This window comes from Carassius carassius, chromosome 21, assembly GCF_963082965.1.
Source record: "Carassius carassius chromosome 21, fCarCar2.1, whole genome shotgun sequence".
Lineage (NCBI taxonomy): Eukaryota > Metazoa > Chordata > Actinopteri > Cypriniformes > Cyprinidae > Carassius > Carassius carassius.
The window spans coordinates 5,232,772-5,255,733 of NC_081775.1; the positions used below are offsets into that span (position 1 = coordinate 5,232,772).

At 37.5% G+C, this 22,962-nt stretch overlaps 1 protein-coding gene across 1 annotated transcript in view; it reads right to left on the reverse strand.

Moving 5' to 3' along the window:
• LOC132097394 (1-phosphatidylinositol 4,5-bisphosphate phosphodiesterase eta-2-like) overlaps positions 1-22,962 on the reverse strand; it is a 130,183-nt gene that overhangs the window by 99,526 nt on the left and 7,695 nt on the right. The window contains exon 2 of the mRNA XM_059503069.1: positions 20,562-21,048. Within this exon, the coding sequence (XP_059359052.1) occupies positions 20,562-20,733 (172 nt within the window). The 5' untranslated portion in view covers positions 20,734-21,048. The remainder of the gene's footprint in view (positions 1-20,561; positions 21,049-22,962) is intronic.

Consider the following 22,962-nt stretch of genomic DNA (forward strand, 5'->3'; position numbering starts at 1 on the left):
AAAAAAAAAAAAAAAAAAAAAAAAAAAAATAATAATAATAATAATATATATATATATATATATATATATATATATATATATATATATATATATATATATATATATAATGGTTATGTTGCAAAAGTTTTAACTAACTAACAAATAAATAAATAAATAAATAATCCCTCTTGATGTGCTAAGTTTATATGCACATGAATGGCAATGAGATTTGATAATAATGAGAATTAAATTTTTTTGTCTTTCTCAGACGTTACTTTGGATATTGTATAGAAAATAGCTCTGACATCATGCAAAAATGCCATAATTCCATATAAATGTTTAACAGAAAAAAAGAGGTAACAATATGACTTTCAAATATCTGCATCTGCTTTACAACAGCTAGAGCGTCTCTGCAAACTGCATCAGATGGGCACTTTAAGTGTAGCAAACTTCAGTAAATATAAAGGATTTCAGTTGAACTGATGTGCAGTCACAGGTGTTTGAACATAGCTCATCCATGCATGTTTATAATGAATTACAGCCTTAAATGTTTCATTTTTAATGGAAGTGTTACATAATGTACAGCACAGTACAACAGCTGTTTTTGAAGTGATGCCAGACTTGTTTTTTTTTTTACTGATGCCAGATTTGTTATCATCTTATATTTTGATTTAATTCCACAGTTAAGTTCATTTTCATTTTCCCTTTCATTTCAAGTGCAAAAATGAAATAAGATAAAGTACCTTTCAGTTGTAAGATAAGTAATTCACTTGATTAGTCATCGTCAATATATATATATATATATATATATATATATATATATATATATATATATATTATATATTCTTCCTGTCCATAGTTTCGAACAACATGAGGTTGAGTATTTTCATTTTTGGCTGAATTATTCCTGAATTTTTCCTTTGCACACAGTCATCAGGCTGAACTCATTTATGTAACACATTTATCTTACTCTATTTGAGTTAATTCTAGCATAAAATTAGCACAATGTGATTATGACTGAAACAGGCAAACAGGAAAAATGCACATATGGCTGAAGCACTGAAATACAGTGTTGCTCAACAGGACAGATGCGCAGATATTGTGTCTGTTTCTCCCTGTTCCTCATAAAGACAAAATCTGTGGCCAGTGGGGCTTGTTAGTAGATATTAAAACCATCATCACTACACTGTAATTATATCTGAAACACTTTTGAGACAAGAGCATTTGCGCCTTTGCGTGAGCTGGAACATAAATCTCAATCTCTTCGTCTCAAAGATCTGAGAGCATTTTGATCCAAAAGCAGTTTTTGATATCGAGCTCAAAGATACGTGTTCCCCTGTAAATCTTTGATTCTCTTAAAACCACAGCAGCTATCATTTCTAAAATCAAGCCTGACTTCACTCAGCTTACACTACGTTTCAGCTATTAGGAATAATGGGATAATATATCCTTCAGTCCTGCACACAGAAAAAAAAATCTGTCAAAAATCTGTCAGGTAACCGAAGAAATGTGCCTTTACTGTCTAAATTAAACAATTAAAGTCAAGAATTGAATTTAAAATCAGTAAATCAATGAAATTATGATAGATAATGCTGCTAAAAGTCATTTCTAAGGTCATATTAGGTAGAAATCAACTGTATATTTAACATATTTATTCTTCATACATTTATTACTGTCCTCATTTGTAAGTCGCTTTGGATAAAAGCGTCTGCTAAATGAATAAATGTAAATGTAAAATTTATAATAATAATGCATGATACAGTAAGTAACATTTTGGTGAATGCATCATAATGTTTCTTTTACTTCAAAACAAATTAATTTATTTTTCTTTCTTTTGAAAGATCTGTCTAATAGGATGAAATATTGCACCTTTTTTTCACTAATCCAGATATCACTCACATGCAATGTGAAGATGAGATCATGCACTGAAAGCTCATTTATAGCACACAGACTCTAAAACTTTACCGCAGCTCATATGTCTCATATAGTCATTTACAGACTTGTGATTTTTCTCGCAATGATGTCAAGCATGCAGAGAGATGCCAGAAGCAACAGTTCCACAAGGGACTCAAAGGCAAAACCAGGAATGCACTAATTAAAAAGTACAGAGACATCAGGAGAATATGATCCAACATCCACTGAAAGAGCAATTAAAAGAGGAGATAAAATGAGACATTGTTGAAAGGTACGTACTGTGTTTCTGAGGCAGCGCTCCAATGTTCTCCATGCTCTTCTGAGAGTTCAGTGCACATGTGTGAGAGTGAGTGAATGAATGAGAGCGAAAGAGACCTTCCCCTTTCTGTGTGCTGTAATGTTCACACCAATAGTGACGGTGTGGCAACAAGGGGAAGGGGGTTATGATGTTACAAGACAGAGCGAGAGAAAGTGAGAGAGGAGGAGAGATAAGCAGAGAAAGGGAGGGAGTGGGGGAAAAATATTACAGCATTAAACAATAAAGCAAGAGCAGATACACAGAAAAATCAATGCCAGGGTGCTGATATCAAGAGAAGAGGTTGACATCCAGAGAGAGGATGAAAGACTAGTGAGAGTTATGAGATTGCAGGGAAAATCATGTAATTGGAGTCATCTTCCATATTTAATGGGAAAATGCAAGATCACATTTCCTTCTTGCCTTCATTTTTCAAATGTGTGAATTTTTGCCTTAACCAGTTAAGCACAAACCCTGCTTCACAGCCGGTTCTAAAGGTTTCATTGATCATGTCACTCTCAGGGCTGACCTGCACAACACTGAAAGAAATACTAATGCCTTACAGTAACCTTAACATAGCACTGATAGCACTCAACCTGACAGATAGCATTACAGATCAATCTGTGATATTACTCAACTATTAACTGAATCCGGGAAGTCTGATCTTGAGCTTGAGTTGAAGCATGAAATAGGCTATGGGGTGCGATTTGCACTTTACTGGTTTGGGAAAAGCATCATGCTCCTCAAACACAGGTTCTAAAAAATATAAATTATAGCATTTACAATCCGAAGCTGCATGCAATTTATTTATTTATTTTTTTGCTATTTTACATGCTGAACATGTACATGCTTACAGCTAAACACAGAGTTTTAATTTAGGCTTGAATGACAAATTTCAAATGACACATTTTTCAACCCTTCCTCTGTAAACACCTCTCACAAATAAACCATAATACAATCCCATTAATTCTCAATGGATAAAATAAACACTTCAAGTTCAAAGAAGTCTTATCAAGAGAGTGGTTTTCCTTGACTGTGGTTCTTTAGCATTTTTGATACAAAAGCGGTTTTAGATATCGAGCTCAAAGGATAAGTGTTCCACAGTAAATCTTTGATTCTCTTAATACCACAGCAGCCATCATTCCTAACATCAAGCCTGACTTCAGCTTACATTCCCTGCCTTATCCGTTTCAGCTATTAGGAATAATGGGTAAATATCCTTCAGTCCTGTGCACTGCAAACAAATCTTCTGTTAGGTATCTGAAGCAAAGGCGCTTCATGTATTAGTGTCTAAATTAACTGTTTAAAGTCAAGAATCAGAAAAGCAATGAGATTATGATAGATAATGCTGCTAAAAATCATTTCAAGGTTCAGAGCAGGTATAAATCAATCCTTAAGATATCAGCTGCATATTTAATGCAGTCTTTATTCCTAATACATTTGTATTCATAATGCACGATCATTTGATGTATGCTTCTTAATTATTTATTTTATTTCAAGCGTATTCATTTTTAAGTCTTTTTTTAAGATCTGTCTCATAGTTTTAAATATTGCACCTTTTTTCACTAATCCAAATATCACTGTCTGTCTTATCAAGAGTGATTTTCCTTGACTTTGTTGTTTCTTAGAGATTAAGATGTTCTTGAAGTTTCTTCAAATCAATAAAGTTAGTTTCTTGCAGTGCATTGATGGTTTTCCGAAGAATTAGAATATAAATGTTCTTTGTGGAGATCAAAAAGCTTCTTTCTAGCGTCACACTGTAATTTTTTTCTGGTTTTGCTCATGTATTAAATTGCAGGTGCTCATATTGCTTCACCCACAGGAGCAATCTGCTCTTCTTCAAAATCATGATCCATCCACAGCAATACCGACCATCAGGTATCTGGAGTCATGCGGTCTCTATCTCGGCTCTGTTGATATTTTTTGTGACACATCCTTATCAAGTGGTTTTGCAACAGTGACAGTTAAATAAACATTCAGCATCTCATCCCAGTGTTCCCGAAAGATTTCCTGCCAGACCAAGAGGCTCAGGGAAGAGTAAAACTGCAGACGTCTCATTTCCATAGCGACTGCTGAATAAAGAGACCTTGGGGCGCTACTGCGCAAGCTAATGTACCGGTGACCCTAGAAAGCAGGACACGAATTTGAAATATATTCAGTAGCAAAACCCAGTGAGCTGCCTTGCTCTTTAATGCCTAAGGCGGCATCTTAACCCAACCTCATAATTGACTTACTGTGTCATCGGATCTCATAATAAACCGTCCCACCACCGAATGAGTACAGCACAAATGTATTTCCAGTTACATGTATAAATTAAATTATGAAGACTGAGGGACTGGTGATGCTTTTTTTGTATTGTACAAGGGTTGCACAAGATTCAAAACTTGGAGCAAAATCACAGTTTGCCAAAAAATAGTGGGAATCAGGGTTTTTATCCACTTCTAGCCCTTCATATGTATCAATACTTATTTTTAAATTTAAATTACCTTAACCTGCAGTACAGATTCATTCACAAGCTACAGTTGAATGAATCTGAACGAAGCTATATATATATATATACTGTATGTAGGCTTATATGTACAGTCATCATTTATGAATTCTTCTACTGAGCTTGTCACAGTATTCTGGGATTGACTTATCTGTGAAAAACATATGCAATGCTGCCTTCGACTGTGACCGAAACTTTCAGGAGCTTGACTATGATGCCTATCAGCATGAAGAATGCTGTCTGGAAAGGCAGCTTAGTAGGTTTTGGAACAGAGTCTCTGTGTCCTCAAAAGGTTGTGGGGCGGGGAAAACAATCCATGTGGGAAAATATCCCTTTGACACGGTGGACGGTTTGAAGACCAGGGCGAGGAAGTCGGAACAGCACTACAAAGGAAGAAATGAGAAAGCTAAATTCTGTTCTCTCAGTTCTATTGGTTTTGCAGTCCCTGTATAGTGATATTCTGTGTGAAGGCAGAAAGCATCCCTCTCTTCTCCTGTGCCCATCCCTCAGGACCGATTTAGAATTGCAGAATATGAGGTTTGCCGCCACTGAACTTCCCCACTCCTTGAGTTTTTCCACTGAGTCTTCAGGGATCGGTATGAAGACTGCTCTCAATACATGTCATTACTTTCTGGCCCCATTGTGTTTCCACAAACACCCAGCAGTCAATATCTGCGCATTTTATCGCCACACTCTTTAGAATTCAGTGGAAAGCAAGGTCAGATCATGTAGCATGCTGGTAATTACATGGTGAAAACACACAGAACAGCACAAGCATGCAGCAGCCATGCATCCCTCTGAATTGTGAATGAAGTGGCCATAGGCTGTTTTCCCAAGATCCTCATTGCCATCATTCATTCAGTATTCATATATTCACTCAGATTCGCCTTGATCTCGCTCGTGTCAGCAGACAGCACAGATCAAGTATTCATCTATCATTTTAAATGAGCAGTTATGAATTTAGATGAATCAGATTTTGGGTCAAAGCTGCTGTGTTGTTGTTGATCTAAGAGGTGAGATGAGATTTTGCAATAAAAAATAGAAGGGAATAAAAGGAGCAAAATACAATGAGAAATGGCCCAGTCAAATGCTCATGCTATCAGATCACTGAAGTCAATATGGCACCATTACTGCGTAACTAAAAGTGCAATTGTTCAAATGCTTGAAATTGATTTTTGAATGTATCATAAAACTAGATTTTTACATTTTCTAAAGAAAAAGGAATGGTGCTTTTGCTTGTACAAAAGATGCCTTCACAATGCTAGGATATTGTGGATGATTACTAGGGCAATGGTCTATTTTTAATTAGATTGACTTATCGACAATTCTTAGAATTAAGTATATTTATAATAATTTCTTTGTGTGTGTGTGCTTCATTCACTACATTGCACCATTTGGATGTATTTAGATATTTAGATTGTTTATTCCAGTGCATCTGGAAGAGAGATTCATGCATAATGCAAAACACCACTTGCATATTACATGAAAGGTTGTGTGTGTGTGTTAACTGACATATTTTGACATAATGCACAGTATTAACGTAACCCTATTAAAAGTTTACTGTTACATTTGTCAACCGATGACGGTTTGGTTCTTTGCCACTGTGCTCTTTGGCTCTTTGGTGTGCTCTTTACTCAGTTAAAAAGCAATTCATATTCAGTTATATTATCAGTTTAACTGCATTGACACTATCAGATGGGGATACAATTTGAGCTGGATAGTAACACAGATTAGATACAACAGTCACACTGTTACTGAATTGAACTGAATCAACTTTGAACTGACTTGAGCTGAACAATGACACTATTATTTTCTGTAGAGCTGCTTTTACAGCTGAAATTGAATTTGCTTCATAAGTGATGAATTTTACAATGGTAACACCATTTCATTTCCTGTTTATTCCTTCGATGTAGTAAAACATCTCCAATTTTTCACAGTTAAGTGCCTGTTCAGCTGTTATTTATTTATTTGTTCTATTTTTTTTGATTGTATGTATTTTTAACAGTAATTTTCTGCCAACCCCAGCTGCTTTTTCAGCTGCTACTTATTTATTTGTTTGTTTGGTAATTTTAAGTTCAATCATTCTTTTTTTTTTTTTGTTAGCAGTGAAGTTCTGGCAAACTCATTCATGGCCATTCATTCATTCATTCATTAGTTTGCAAACATGTAGAATGATGTCTGTGCCTCTTTCTTCCATACAACAAAACAGATTGGGTCAGTCCAGTTACACAAAGGACAAAAAGAACTGCAAAATGTTAAAAGCCAGCTTGTGTGTGTGTGTGTGTGTGTGTGTGTGTGTGTGTGTGTGTGTGTGTGTGTGTGTGTGTAACAAGCTAAAATTGAACTCATTATTCACTGAAAATCTTGTCTTGAAAATCTTGCTTGACAGCCATGGCTGCAATTCACTTTCACTGTATGGGAAAAAGCAGCCTGGACATTATGCTATAAATAACTCCTTTTGTATTAATAGACAGAAGAAACAAAAGTCAGCTTTCGAAACAAATGGGGTCTAGTTAAAGAAGACAGAATTCAATTTTTTGGTTGAACGGCTCATTTAAGGTTTTATTTATCAACCTCTGAGATGTACTTCAGTTATATTATACACACAAGCATCACCCAGCATGACTGGTGTAGCTGGACATCAGCCGCTCACTCCAGTGTAGCTAATTGCATCTGCACACAATGCCTTCCCCTCTTATTCTGTTCCCTCAGACCTTGCAAAACCACAAAAGGCAGCAGCCACCATTGTGGTGGCACAATGCATGTATGCATGAAGTAAAAAAAATCAGCCTTCAGTTGATCTCATTGGACAATACGGTCCTGATGGTGTTCTATTCAGCTGGGCCGGACCAGCCCTGTTTGCAGCTCAAGGATCATGTTTGCTCGTGCTCATTAAGTGTTCAAGGCTATTAGATTGGATAGGACTTCTGGCAAACCTCACCAGATTAATAGTCATTTCTGAAGCCCCCAGTGAGGGTGGTACATACTGCTAGTGAGAAAGTGATTATGCGGGTAGCAACTTGAATGCATTTAAATGCAACTTGAGGTTTTGTATGATGAGGTCCAGAGCTCCTGTTCAAAACCTCCCCAACACACCCATGAATCCGCGTTTGGTTTGAGAATGCGTGTGTATTTGTGTATATGGGTCATGTGTGGCATGAATTACCTGATCCGTGGCTAAACTGCATTTCCCGGCTGGCCTATCTTTCATTATGCAATCTAATGTGACTGTTGTTTTATGGGTAGCAGACAGTTTCTCATCTTTTATATCCACTGCGAGCAAATTTCAGTGAGAGGAGTATCATGATATGGTTTTTAACAATTCATAAAGTCAACAACTTTAGAGACACAGTGTCTGCTGAAACAACATCACTCTAACATTCTCACTGGAACTGGAAGAGGCTTTCTTCACGATTTAGCACATTATAAAGCATAAATTGAAAAATACTACTTCTTATATTGAATAATGGAATATAATTCATTTGAATCCATTGTAAAACAGCTAACATTTGCACATGGACTGAGGCTCTGGATTACAGTCATAATGTTGTAAATAATGTTCAATTTCTTGCACAGACTGATTGTTTTACTTCATAAGACCTCACTTTCGCTACATCTGCTTCAGAATTCTTCATTTGCGTGGTTTGTTGAGGAGAGGCTATCATTTTCTATGCAGGCAGACTTATGTTTCTTACTTGGTCGATGTCAAAATGGGGAGAAAGAAAATCCAGTAGATTCGAGTGGACTCTTAAGACTACATGAACAAGCAAATACCCTGGCGACCCCCCTAAAGAGCTTGTTTGTACTGTGATTTTACAGCACATCTTCCTGTATCTATTTACATTCACGGGCTACGGTTTCATTGCAAATGAACACAAATCAATTCAAAAGATCCAATTACAGGGTACAGCGGTGGTGGGGGTAGGTCCTGAGATATGGCCTGAAAAAGCAAAGAATCTTCTGCGTGTTAAGATTGCTTCAGCAGTACCATTCCAGCAATTAGCATAATGCTATTAGGCATAGATCAGAAGGTTCTCCTATATGACAGTCACTAATGGTGTCTAATACATGACTTTTAGCCTAGCGACAGCCATTAACATTTATATTATATGTTATCACATCATCAAGGCATAATGAGTGTGCTTTGCAGGCGAATGGTTTGTCTCTTAGGTTAACCGTTTGGTTTCTGTATTAAGCTGTTAAGTTGGAGAATTAAATGTTTCATGGGATGTGTTCTAATATCTAGTGTGATGCCTTCATAGGCAGCATTTTAAGGCATCACAGGGAAAGTGATCCAAAGGCTGTTCCAACACATAAGCAGTACCATTACTCTCGGTTGAAAATCCACCTAATATGGCGGCAAAGAGAACATTTAGAAATGACTCAATAGCAAAGAAAAGGATTTATAAAAACAATTCAATTTATGCTTGTGCCATACTGTTTTTGCTGTATGTTGTGAGCAAAGTATATGTATAGCTTAGCAACACGCTAACGTTTAAACTGTACTGAAATTGATTGAAATCAAATAAATAGCTGACTTTCAGCTGTCTTCAGTTGTTGACATATTTTTATATGTTTAAATGACAAAAAGTGACACTAATTAGATAAGAAGATAATCATTATATTTATAATGAACAGTATAACCATTATCATACTCATACACTACTTTAAAATATATTAATCATGTAAAATACATTCACTGTAAAGCCATATTCAATTTTTATGATCTCCTTCAGTGTAAAATATTCTCTGTTATTATTGTTCAGTTGTTTTTTTTGTTTTTATTACCTAATTTTAATGTCAGTGTACATCATTAATAATTTATTATTATTATTATTATTATTTTAAACAAGACTTCACTCAGATATTATGAAAAACATATTACTTTAGCTAAATTATTTGTATCAGTACTGGATGCCTTTTTCCCCATGCATATGAGTCTTATGTGGAGTAAAAGACCAAAACCTGGATTACTTTTTTATGGAACATGCACACTTGAGTGTTGATAAAAAAAAGAGAATACATGAAGCTATAATAAAACTTGAACTTGAGAGTCTCTGTTCTTTCTTTTGTCATATTGCAAGTTCAAATATTCATACTACAAAATATTCTGGGGGCTATGAAAGTTTTGTAAAAATGATAAAAAATGCTGGCGGTGATGGGGAAAAAAAATGCCGGAGGGAAAGGAGTTATATAAAACAAATAATTTTATGATTCCTTTCCCACAAAACGCACTGTTCAAATCAAGGTTCAATAAAAAGATGCATATATATATATATATATATATATATATATATATATATATATATATATATATATTTATATATATATATATATATATATATATACACATTTATTTATTTTTTTCTGTAATGTAACTACAGGAGTAGTAAAAAGCACATCACAAATCATGACCAGACAGAATATGCAGACTTTTCTATGCTGAGCTGAGAGTATCGGTAGCCAAAAGCATTACTAAACTAACTAACATATTTACAAAGTGATCACACTAGGGACAGGGGCTTTGTAGAGCTTTGTGAATGATAACTCTTTAAACTGGGCTTCTGCGGGAGCAGGTTAAGAGTGGGCCTGGTTGTTTTCCAGCATGCTGCCTCGGGGGGCATTCACTTAAATTTCCTGTTTGAAAAAAAGTAACTTTTTGCACTACAATTTTGCGTTACTTGTGGCCAGTAATGCATTACATTACTTTTGAGTTGCTTTTTAGTCCCCTTCACACTGCACTTTTTTTGGTCCTTGAAAACTGCCAGAATGCCTTCTGTGAAAGCAAACATGTCCCGGGATTGACGACTTGTACATTACACGTCACATCCTGATGTCACGTGTGCTTATGGGACCTTTACGGGTTGTGTGTGAACGCACGCACAGATTACGGGAAATCACTGGCAGTGTGAATGAACCAAAATCTAACGATCCAGGTACATTTGCCGGGACACATTAATCATGTGTGATGTGGAATCTCAGTATGAAAGGGGCTTTTGTCTCCTGATTTGGGCTTGCTTGTTTTTTTTTTACAAAAAAAAAACTGTTATATTTTATGCAAATGTTAAAGCACTTTCACACCAAACGTTAAATAAAAACCTAAGGCTGAAGTAAAAACCTCTGTCTCTCTATTTTCTTTTAATGTGTTAGTAGTTACTTGAAAAAAGTAATCTTGCGTTACTTGTAATGTGTTGCCCCCAACATTACTAAGGTCAATAGATAGCAAGGCGGCTCAATATTGGGAAAGGGTGACAATCATCCTTCACTTCTGTGTGTTCTATGTCTATTTTTGCTTCTAGTTTCCTCAGCGTCTTCTACACTTGCTTAAGAAATATCTGCTAATGAAACATATGGTTCAGGTGTTGTCATGAAAGATGTCGCTCGCATCAGAACGTTCACCTGCTTCTACAGCATTCAAACCACACAAAAAAGACCTGCAGTGAGATCTCATCCCCCGGCACAAGGTTTCATTCAACCGCACATTATCCTCCATCCTCTGAGTTTCATGCTCTTCAAAACAATTGGGGATAAAAGAGCAAAAATGGAGCTTAATCACTTTCCCCAGGGAAGAAAGAGATAAGACATATTCTCAGCAGCGTAATCCATCATCTGCTGCTCATAACATCTCATGTGCTGACTCTGGGCACACGAAACCAAGAGCTTTTCTAGAACTACAAACACACATTAACTGTCTCATTTATAAAGCAACAGAATGTACAAGCAGTGAATAGAAAGAAATTCCAATTTGGTGTCAATAAAAATGCATTATATTTTAAATGGGCTCTTGAAAAAAAAGCATGATTTACGTGATTTCCTTAAACGGAAAGCTCGTGGGTCGTCCTCAGAGGGCCTGAAGGGCTGTTCACACTGACAGCGACTAAATGGCTGCAGGTCAGGCAGCTGCTGTACCGCTGGTGCTAGTGAGCACTCTTACGCCACTGATGAATCAGAAGGCGTAAAAAAAATCACTTTTGCAGGTAACAGCCTCATCATTTCACTGCATATTCACATAAAGATGAATTCCAACTGTCTCTGTCAGTCTTGTTGCATAAAATTGCAAGCTCTACTGTAGTTGAAAATGAATGCCTTCAGGTTGATTTTCACTGCAAATTACTGCTACAGTAGTGTGAATGTTTTCTGATGCTTTTTGCACACAAAAATGGTAAAAGCTCAAAAAAACAAAACAAAAAACAAAGCTTTATTCTAAGTGGCAACTTTTCTGAAGGTCTTCGGAGTACTGCATAATTTAAAAAATATACTTAAGAAGTTTACAGCATTTCGCAAGATGAGAAGAATTTTAATCATTTCCAACAGAAGGTAAATAAAATGGTACCATTTTCCTTCAGTGTCCTGCTGCAATAAAGGCTTTGATTTACCATCAAGCAATGCCACACGAAAAGATTACAGAAATATGCATAGTATTTTTTTTATTGAAGTGAAATATTACATGTAGTAGTAATAAAAATATTATTAATAATTATGATAATAATAATGTTATTACACTGAAAAAAAGTCTAAATATTCTTGAATAAAGATGCATTTATATAAGAAGCAAAATGACTGAAAACTAACCAAATTTATAAAAGCAAAATGACTGACAGCAAACCATCTTTTGGCATTAAAATAGTACCGTTGTCATGTATGTCCATGAACTTCCGTCCATTTGCCATCAGAGGTCGCCCTCCCATTATAGTGACTCTCATACCAGACAGACTGTTACACATCACCCTGGACACCTACTGTACATTTCCCATCCTTCATTGCACTAATCACAAGCTAACCTGAAACCAATCACACTCAGCTGCTACCAATAACACACACTATATAAATCAGTCTCACACCAGCATTCAATGGCAAGCATTGTTTAACATTTATCACTCACACAGCGTTAGCTACTCTACGAAGCCAGTTCTTTTTTTCCTAGTTTAGTCGTAGTCTTGCCTTGCCCGTTTTCCTGGGTTCAGATTCTTGCCTGTGTTATCGGATTACCATTTTGTACTGCTGTTTCAGACTCTGTTTGCCCCTGCCTGGACTATTGCTGTTAACCTGGATTATCTCGTGCCTGGCCCTGTTGGATTATGTTCGCCATCGATCGACCTATACCTGTTTATCTGATTACTCTTCTGTCTTGCCCTCTGAATACCTATTTGCCATTGCCCATCCCTTGCCTGTTTTAACCATGTCAAAGATGAAAGCTTTGCATATGAATCTGCAGGTTTACTAAAGTCGCGCAGTGACAAATTAGCACAAAAAAGTTGTGGACAGTTATTTTTGCACCTGACATAGGTCATCCAAAGAACATGAGGAATGAATACGTAACATAATGAGTCCAGGGGCATGACATTACTCCCCGCTCCTTGAAGGTGCGACCGCGCACCGTGGAACAACAGAAGGGGAGGGTACTGGTTGGGAACCAAGGAGGAGGTTCCAGTGGAGGACGGACCCCTAGGAGGGGGCCAGCAGACAGAGACCATGGAGGGAGGAGCCAGGGAGGAGACGAGGGAGGAGATGAGGGAGGGAGGAGCCAGGGAAGAGACAGGAGGAACCCGGAGCAGGAGGAGCCAGGCGGGACCCAGGCTACAGCCATGATGGCGGCCCAAGGAGGAGTCGACAGAGGGAGGAGCCATGTCGGAGGAAAGGCTGACAACTCCAGGGGGGTGACCGACGGCGGCGGACCAGGTGGAGGATGAGCCCAAGGCTGAGACGGAGAGCTGATGAGACAGGGCAACACTGAGGATCCGGAGGGCCAAGGTGGAGCAGATGGTGCTAGTGACCGAGGCGGAGTTGGGGATCTGGAAGGCCGCAGTGCAACCGGAGCGACTGGCTCGTCGGTTGCGGTAGGCTCTGGATCTCCGTCAGCAGTGGGCTCAGGCATGCACTCTGTGCATTGGAGAGATGGTGCGCTGGGCTCTGGGTCTGGAGTGGGCCGGTGTCATCCGTAATGTCCACAGTCATGATGGATGCACATGACACCAGCACCCACTCCACAAAGGCGGCGAAATTCCCCCGAGGACTATCCCCAGACAACCGTGCTCTGCACATCGTTCAGGCTGATCTTGTAAAAAGTGCAGAGGCAGTAGTCCGGGTAGTGGGTATGGTTGGCGATTTCCACAAATAGTCTTGTATGATCCTCGAGAGAAAGGCTCTTTTGCTCCAGCAGGAGGAGGAAGACGGCAGGATTATCCACAAAAATAAAACAAAAACTGACAAAAAGGAAAAACAAAACGCTGGGAAACACGCCGCTTTACTTTTTCAAGGTCCGATCTTCTGTCACGGTGTGGCGCAAGAGAGAAGCACGTAAACAAGGCAAAGGATGATAAAAAGTCTTCAATAATCCACATAGGGGTAATCCATAAAGTGAAGGCAGAAATACACATACACATCGACGAGACCAGACAACCAAAAACTGAACAGAATGCAACTTATAAGGGGGACATTAAAAAGGGTAATTGACAAGACACACCTAAACATAATGACACGATTAAGACGAGACAGTAACTAGGTCATACAGAAAATGCAACATAATGAGTCCAGGGGCGTGACACTTGACATTAAGTTTGCTTTGAAAATTTCCATTGTGAATCTTACTGATATTCTTTCCAAATTTCAAATTCAAATAAAGCCATTAAAGCATAAAAAAAACAGTCAATCAATCAATCAGTAAATATCAATAAATCAATCATTAGTCACTCAACATGTTAGTCAGTCGTCTTCTTCTCTCAGTGTGATCCTTGGCCAGAATAAGTTGCAAAGTAGACCAGAATTTATGCTGATAATCAAAATCTGACTATGTGAGACTGTGACAATAACATATATCAGAGCTAACTGTCAGTAAGAAAGTACAAAAACAAAAACCAGTAAGAATTTGTTTTTTCTGTGCTAATTAACATTCCGCCACGAATGCAGCTGACAGAGCCCTTCCCTTGAACCCAGAGCACTGATTTAATGAATGTATCTTGCATTGATAAGAAACAAAACAATAAACTAAGTGTCATGGGTGTCTGAGAAAGATTAATGATATTAATTTATTATTGTGCAACTGGCACTGAAAAACTTTCAGACGGATGCTCACAGCAGAACGGTAAGTTCTCACATCAATAATGTATTGTTGAGATCTATGAAAAATGCTACAATGAACAACTGAATGCACAACTAATTTCTCTCTATCAATGGTTTTTATAAAATGGTTTTCTCAGTCTCAGAGCCCAAATCTTCCAAAAAGAAAATCATTCTGCAAAGCAGCGTTTCACAGTGGTCAGAGACTGAGAAGAAAATCAAAGGCTGAACATGAAAGAATTCTCCATGAAGTGCTTGCTTAAAACATCATGACAGAAGTAAGCCATTAAGCCAACATATCCCTGTCTTACAGGAGTACATTTCTGCCTTAATGTGTGCTTTAGTGCTGCACATAAACACATAAAGCGCAGCTATTTGTGGGTGGAAATGGCTTTGGATTTACACTGATGGCCTTTCGCATCATCCTGATTAGCCCTGATGGCTTCCTTACGAGGGCCATTGAAGCCTGTTGATTCTCTTGCTCAGCAGAACTATAAGTGCATGGGTGGTGATAACTTACATTGCATGTGCACTTGCTGATAAGAAACGGGACAATTATTCCATTGCTGAAGCTCTTCTGAGCAGCAGCAACACAACTGTGTATACATGCACAACTTCATTAGCATGCACACACACACACGTTTGTTTTTGTGAAAAGTGGGGACATCCCATAGGCTTAATGGTTTTTATACTGTACAAACTGTTTATTCTGTGGCCCTACACCAACCCTACTTTGTGCATTTTTACTTTCTCAAAAAAAAAAAAAAACTCATTCTGTGTGATTTATAAGCGTTTTGAAAAATGGGGACATGGGTTATGTCCTCATAAGTCACCCTCTCCTTGTAATACCTGTGTCATACCCATGTCATTATACAGAGTTGTGTCCTGATATGTCACAAAAACAAGAGCACACACACACACACACACACACACACACACACACACTAAAAAGAAATTCAGGGGAACTATTACCACAACTCAAATAAATGCTTAAAAAAAAAAAATCGAATTTATTGATTTAATTCAACTTTTTAAGTTGCAAATAGTATTTGCATGTTCTGTTTACATTATGATCATCAATATAGATCATTAGCCGATATCATCTTAATACTGTGTTTAATTTAAAACGCATTGTATGCATTATTGGATTTAAAAGTTGTAGTTGAAAATGAAATTGCCTTGATGCCTTAAAATATCAAGAGATTTTGTTTTTAAAAACTTTTAAAAGTTGACTTCCCTAACACTACCAAAGATCCAGCCATATGCAAATAAGCCCAATTACTGTATTTGATGCTTTGCTGTTTTCTTTCGTGGTATTAAGAGTAGAGCTGAAAAATCTTCTAGCAGAGTCCAGCTTAACATCTGCATACTCTGAAGATGTGAAACAAACAAAAACAATTTAATGACAAGCACGGTGGGTTTAGAGAAGAGAGTCAGTGAAGCGGATCCGAACAACAGATAAATAAGGAGATCTTTGCCAGAGATGTGCAAAACTATAAACTGTGAAGTTGGTGTTTTTCAGAAAATTCAATTTGTGTTTTCAACGCTTTATCCTGAAATAGCTTCTCTAAGGGACAGCCGAGTCGAACAGAGTCAGATGAACTGTCATTACTCTAGTGAGCAGTCGACAGTAAAATTCTTTCATTTCCATTATATTAATGCTGATGTCAGTGCAACGACAAAAGCCAGATAGATACGGAAGTACATGAAGTAATTATATAAAACTACTTGGACTTTATTTCCACTAAAGTCAGAGCAACATCTCAAATTTTCTTTAGTTTAATGGAAAATATAGAGACTAAACATAAAGAAATCTTAAGCAAAAAAAAAAAAAAACACACACACAAAAAAAATGCTAAAACATGAGCAGAAATTAAAATGAAATTGGAAAATACAAAAAAAATACACAAAATCACACTGTTGTTCCAACATGTGTTTGAGCAAATTCATAAATAAATCTAAGCAAGTATTCTTAACAATGCCATAAAGATATCAGAAGTTAGCATCTACATTTCCTCTTTCAAGTGAACTACTGTCATAACGAAGCAACTATTAAAAAAACTGTTAATCTGCCGATATGTCTAGTAAGCTGCTGGAAAATAAAACTGTTTCTTGAGCAAAAAATCAGCATATTAGAATGATTTCTGAAGGATCATGTGACACTGGAGTAATGATGCTGAAAATACAGCCTTGTATCACTCGAATAAATTACATTTTACAATATATCACAATAAAAAACTTATTTTAAATTGTAATAATATTTCACAATTTTACTGTTCTTACTGTATTTTTTTAATTAAATCATCGCAGCCTTGGTGAGCATTCTTATCTGATATTAAAAGGTGTTGTTCCAGATTTTTATTTTTATAATACTGCAGGGAGAGTGGAGGTGTTCTCCTCGAGGGCACGTGAGTCAGGAAAATCGCTTCCCTACTTCAGCTTTGTGATTATTGGGCTGCACGCAACATAAATAACCTTCAAAGCCTTTTTTGATTTTTTGATTATGGAAGCCAGCTAAACTGTTTCCTGTGTAATCAAGCCCATTAATATGAAGATGGTCCTCCATAAAAAACAATCTCAGGCAGAATCCCAGAGAGGCAAAGAAATAACAAAGTGCACCTGATTATACCGATCCATGAGGGATGTGTGTAAACCGTTCCACAGCTGCTTCTTCTTGAAGAAGGATGACAAATGAGGGATAGCAACAAATTATTTAACATGTACAACCTGCCTTTTTTTCAGAGACACAATCAAAACCCTTCCTCTCCCGTTAAACACCTGCTAGAATGTATTCAGCTGTGACATCACAAATGGCTTGGATAGTGATAGGCTATGATGTATTTCTGTATGTAATGTTTTCTTCAAAATGTAAATTTCAAAGCAAGTGCTCTTAGGTAATTGTTATTTTCATTTATTAATGATTTTCAGAGGGGATTGCAATTGAACACCCCGGGATATGCTCTTCCATCTCTACACAGCGCCGCTGAAATAAAAATGATTTACGCTGGGACTCGTGTATGTGAATGTGGCTTGAAGGCACCGAACAGCTGAAGCTGTCAATCAAAATGAAAGATTTAGTAACAAGTGATGCATTTGGCTGCTGATCGCTACAGACATACTATTAGCTTTAGACTCTTTATAGGAATTAAAGACAAAATATTGTAGCTAGAATAATGAAATATGATTACTAATTAAATTAATGATGTTTCACTAGAAATTTCTCAGCGGTCCAACAATACAAAAAAAAAAAAAAAAAAAAATTGGTTTAGTTCTATGTGTTTCTTGCCATTTCTTTGCAAGTATATGTGCAGTTTCTTTTTTTCTTCTTCTTTTTCATTGTAAGTCATTTAAATGTTTTTATTGATTTATTTATTATTATTATTTTATTTTTTGTATTTTTTTTGTATTTTAATGATTAACAATGTAAACAGTGTGAAACATGGAGCATGTCTTGCATGTATAATTTATATGCAAAGACTTGTTTTACATTTTTAAAATTTGAATAACGAGTCTAGAAAGACTTTATATTAAGGCTGATATTATACTCAATTAATTCATTATACTGCAATGGAGGGTCAGATTGAGCACATTGCATTGTGGGAAACAATATCCTAAGCAGTGCTTTGTTGTGTCCTGTACATTTGGTAAAATGTAGTAGGTCATATTTTATATGCATACACAAAATTCACATAATATATGCAGTATATATTATATGCTTGAAATACTAAGAGTGATAATGATAATAGCAGTTCTGAACACAGTTATTAACATTAGATCTGCTGTAAAACCACAAAAGGACTAATTCTGCCCTCTATTGGATAATAACAAGAAGGTATATGAATGATCCAATCAAAATCTTTAGATTTGAATGAAAACATCTCACCAAGACTGTTTCATCCAAAATCCGTGAAAGGAGCTTTACTTTCCCTGTTAATAAAATGCCATGTGTAAAGGTGTGTGATTTACAATATGCATCAAAATCTGAAAGTATGACAAAAAATATGTCATAATAGGAAGTGTCATGGAGCCCGGTGAGTAATCAAAGCATGAACGCCCGACGGGAGTCTGAGATGTTCTGTCAGCAGATGATAATGATGATGAATGTGGCCTAGGGTTTTGTTTGCTTTTGTGCTTGTCTCTGACAATGGCCTGTTGGGACAAGTTACCAGTGGAATCAGAAGTGGAAAGTTTGACAAAGTTTGGAAGTGAACTGATGTGTTCGCCCATGAACACACAATTAAACAGAGATTGCTTTTGAGCAAAGATAAGGAGTTTCAATGCACAAAAACTTTTGTTACTTGCGTTATCCTTCATACAGAACATGTGGAGGCAAGTTTTCATTGATAAGTGTAACAAGACTTTATGAATTTTATCCAGAAAGCCTGCTCAAGTTACAGATGATCTTTTGACAGTATATGGTTATACTTTATTTTAACGTGTCTTGTTAACCACTGAGTAATATTAATTAACTATATGTACTTACTATATGGTTAGGGTTTGGCTTAGGGTTACTTGCATGTAATTATGCATAATTGATGTAATTATAATAGTAAGTGCTTGGGGTAGTGCTAATGCAGAATCAGGAAATAATATGTGCTTTATAAGTAATAAACAGTCAATATGCTTGTAAATGCATGTTGATAAGCAACTAGTTAGTGAGAATTGGTCCCTAAAGTGTTACAAAATTTTGCTGAATTAATTTTTAAGTTGTAATTGAAAATTGTTTGCTGTAGGGTGAATTAATGTAAACTATTATTACACCATAACCATAAAACAAAAGATATCATTACATTTATTAAATGTAAAATATTTAAATACTAAACAATATAAATCACTACAATTATAGTGTCAGTGTTATGGAATCCTGAAGATGTTGCAAATCGTTTTCATTCATCCTGGTGCAGTATCTTTCTCCATGGACTTACACTGGAAATACTGAAAGTCTGTTGTTTACTCTGAACCCGGCATATTATTACAATCTGTATCATAAACTGTGTATATCATCTGTATAACTCAGCTTTTTAAGACCAAATAATGGGATGTGTACAAACACAAATTTCCTGTGAGCAACATTACCAATGCTAACACTGTGTCTTAAAGAGCCCTTCCACTGTTTCCTCAACGTTCACTTATGCAATCATCACTTTTTAATGCCATGGGGCCTTTACACAAACCACAAAACACAAATCCTTCATTCCTGCAGCAAACTGAAAGTCTGAGGATTGTCAGCAGAAGCTGTTTATCTGATTGAGACTCTGTACTATGCGATTAGCTGATCTGAGAGATAAACTGACATAACCTCGTGAGTCAGACGCACCTAATGAACTGATCGCTGCACCACAGACAGTAATCATGAACATACACTTTAAGAGCTTCGTGAACAATGAGTGATTCATTAAGGAGATGACATATGGTGATTCAGGAGATCTTTTACCAGCACGGGAAAAAAAGAGAGTACAACAAGAATCTGGGCAGCAGAGCTCTGTGATTGATTGTACAGTCTTTAGAAATATTTGAAGGCTTTAGCTACAAATATTATGGAACGAAAATCTGTTGCAAATAACACCCAAATTAGCATCATTGACTCCAAGAACTTCAAAATATGCCTGGAGTTTGAAAGCATTCCTTCAAAAAACAAAAAAACAAAAACAAATGTATTTGCTGCTTATTAATAGTTTAGTAGTTCTATTTAGGTATAAGGACTAAGAGATGCACAATATGGTCATGCAGAATAAACAATGTGTGTGCTGCTAATAGTCATGCTAATAAGCATCTAGTTAATAGTGACAACTAGTCCCTTTTTCCTTTATAAAAACAAGTTTGACTCACCCACACTAATGTAGTTGGCAGCCAGGAAGAAGTTCCAGTGTAAGAGCGTGCTGCTGCGGGACGAATCGGTGTCATTGATGAAGCTTACAGATCTCATGGACAAACTGGGAGAATCCGTACTGATGCTCTGACTGCCAGAGAACAGGGAGGTGTTCAAAGAGACCGTATCCATATTGTTTAGTTTGTATTCATTCAAAAGAAATTCACATGCAAATGGATTCAGCAGCCCCAGAAACAGTCATGCATGACTCTACAGATTCCTAACAAAGTTATCCGTTGGTGCTCTTGGTAAAAAAGAAAGATCCTCTGTTTCCCAGTGTACAGCAGGACGTTCAGCAGATGTTCAGCGTCTGGGTTTGGGAGTGATTGTGGTTGGAGGTGTGCTACAACCGTCTGACGGAGCTCCACAGCCAGTAATTGACCTGTAGACATGAGATCAGTGTGCCAATGACCTGCAGCAAAACCACACCTGCAGAGAGAAGCACACCTGTGAACACAGAGCACAAGACTTTCACACAAACACAAATTTACTTATACTAGAATTTAAATTTTAAAGACATCATCCAAAAATATAACAAACTAAGAAATAATTGATTGATCACAAACACAGGAAATCATCTAAAGAGAAATTCCATTAAATATATATTATTAAATGTGTGTGTGTGTTAAAATGCATCATATGCTTAATACATTGGATATTTTCAAATTAGTATTGAAAAGTAGTTAATTTGTCATTTACTGTATGCTATAGGACTGTGTTGGTTTTGAGTGTTAAACCATCATTAAATGGATGTAAATCTGTGAATCTATGGTATGGCAAAGGAATTAAACATAGGTAAAAGTAGTTTAGCATAAAGTAATAATGCTGGTTCTGGGTTAAGGTTGACAAATAAAGCTGGACTACACCATATAAACTCCTGATGTGCTTCACAGAATGCAGGTACACAATGGCAGTAAAAGAGGGTAATTCTGTGGTACTTCAATATAAAGTCTATCTGTGCACAAATGCACACTTTTTTCTGTCTATTGGAATTCCAGTTTTCCAATAGAATATAAAGATTTTAAATGTGACTGAGTCTAAGCTCTCTAATACTTCTATTATTCTCATTAATGTCTGTTTAAAAACACACCCCGTGAAAAATTACCGCGATATATGGTATATGTTACACGCCAGGTTCCACCTCCACACAATCACTACGCACGCCCTCACCGGAATACTAAGCACATCCACCTGATCCTCATCACCACCCAATGACCTCAGCACCATAAAAACCACACACACGCACTCAATCGATGTCCGGTCTCGTTTACGACAAGGTCTTACCTGTATGCTAACTCTAAGGACTAACTCTTCTTCTACTTATCTCTCCAGCGATTCTCCGAAGATCCAGATTCCCAGTGTGCGTGTGTGTGGTTCACCTTCCTCCTCTGACGTCTTCACCCAGCCTGCACAGATCCATCCCTCACTCCACCCTACACTACCTGCTCCTCTGCTTGTGTCTGTTCAATAAACCATTCTGTCTGTTACTCCTCAGCCTCCCGAGTGATCCGTAACAGAAGACCGGACCAACACCGCCAGGCACAAGCATGAGCCTCACAGACCCCTTTCAAGATCTGGTTAATGCACTCCAAAGGACACTCACGGCTACAACTGCATCCCCAACACCAGCGAGCACTTCCGTCAACGATGCCAGCACTTCCTCACCTTCCGTTCATGCCAGTCCCATGGCCCGGCCAGCGCCCTACTCTGGTGCGGCGGAGGAATGCAGCGGTTTCCTCCTACAATGCTCGCTGGTCCTGGAGATGCAACTGCACTTGTACCCCACTGAGAGATCTAAGGTAGCCTTTGTAATTTCTCAACTGCAAGGTAAAGCACTACTGTGGGCAGATTCAAAATAACCCAGTTATCCAGTCTTATTCCAGCTTCATCGACCATTTCCGTGAAGTTTTCGGCAGACCAGCTTGGGACTCTTCCATTGATGAGAAGCTGTATAATCTCAAACAGGGGAAAATGTCTGTCAATGAATATGCCCTTCAGTTTAGGACTCTAGCGGCCTCCAGTGGATGGAACGAACAGGCTTTACTGACTACCTACCGTCAGGGATTGGAACCTCGAGTGCGGTTGCATCTCGCTGCATACGAGGACACCATCGGGCTAGAACAATTCATCCAGCTGTCCATCCACTTTGCCACTCGTATGCAGTCGTGCCTCGAAGAGCACCAGGGCCAGGCGTATTCCTCTACACCACTCTGCCGACCAGAGGCCGTCAGCTCCCCAGAACCAGCCAGTGAACCCATGCTACTAGACTCCTATCGTCTCTCTATGGCTGAACGACAAAGATGGCTGGCCCAGAATCTGTGCCTCTACTGTGCAGCCCCGGGGCATGCCATCGCTGTATGC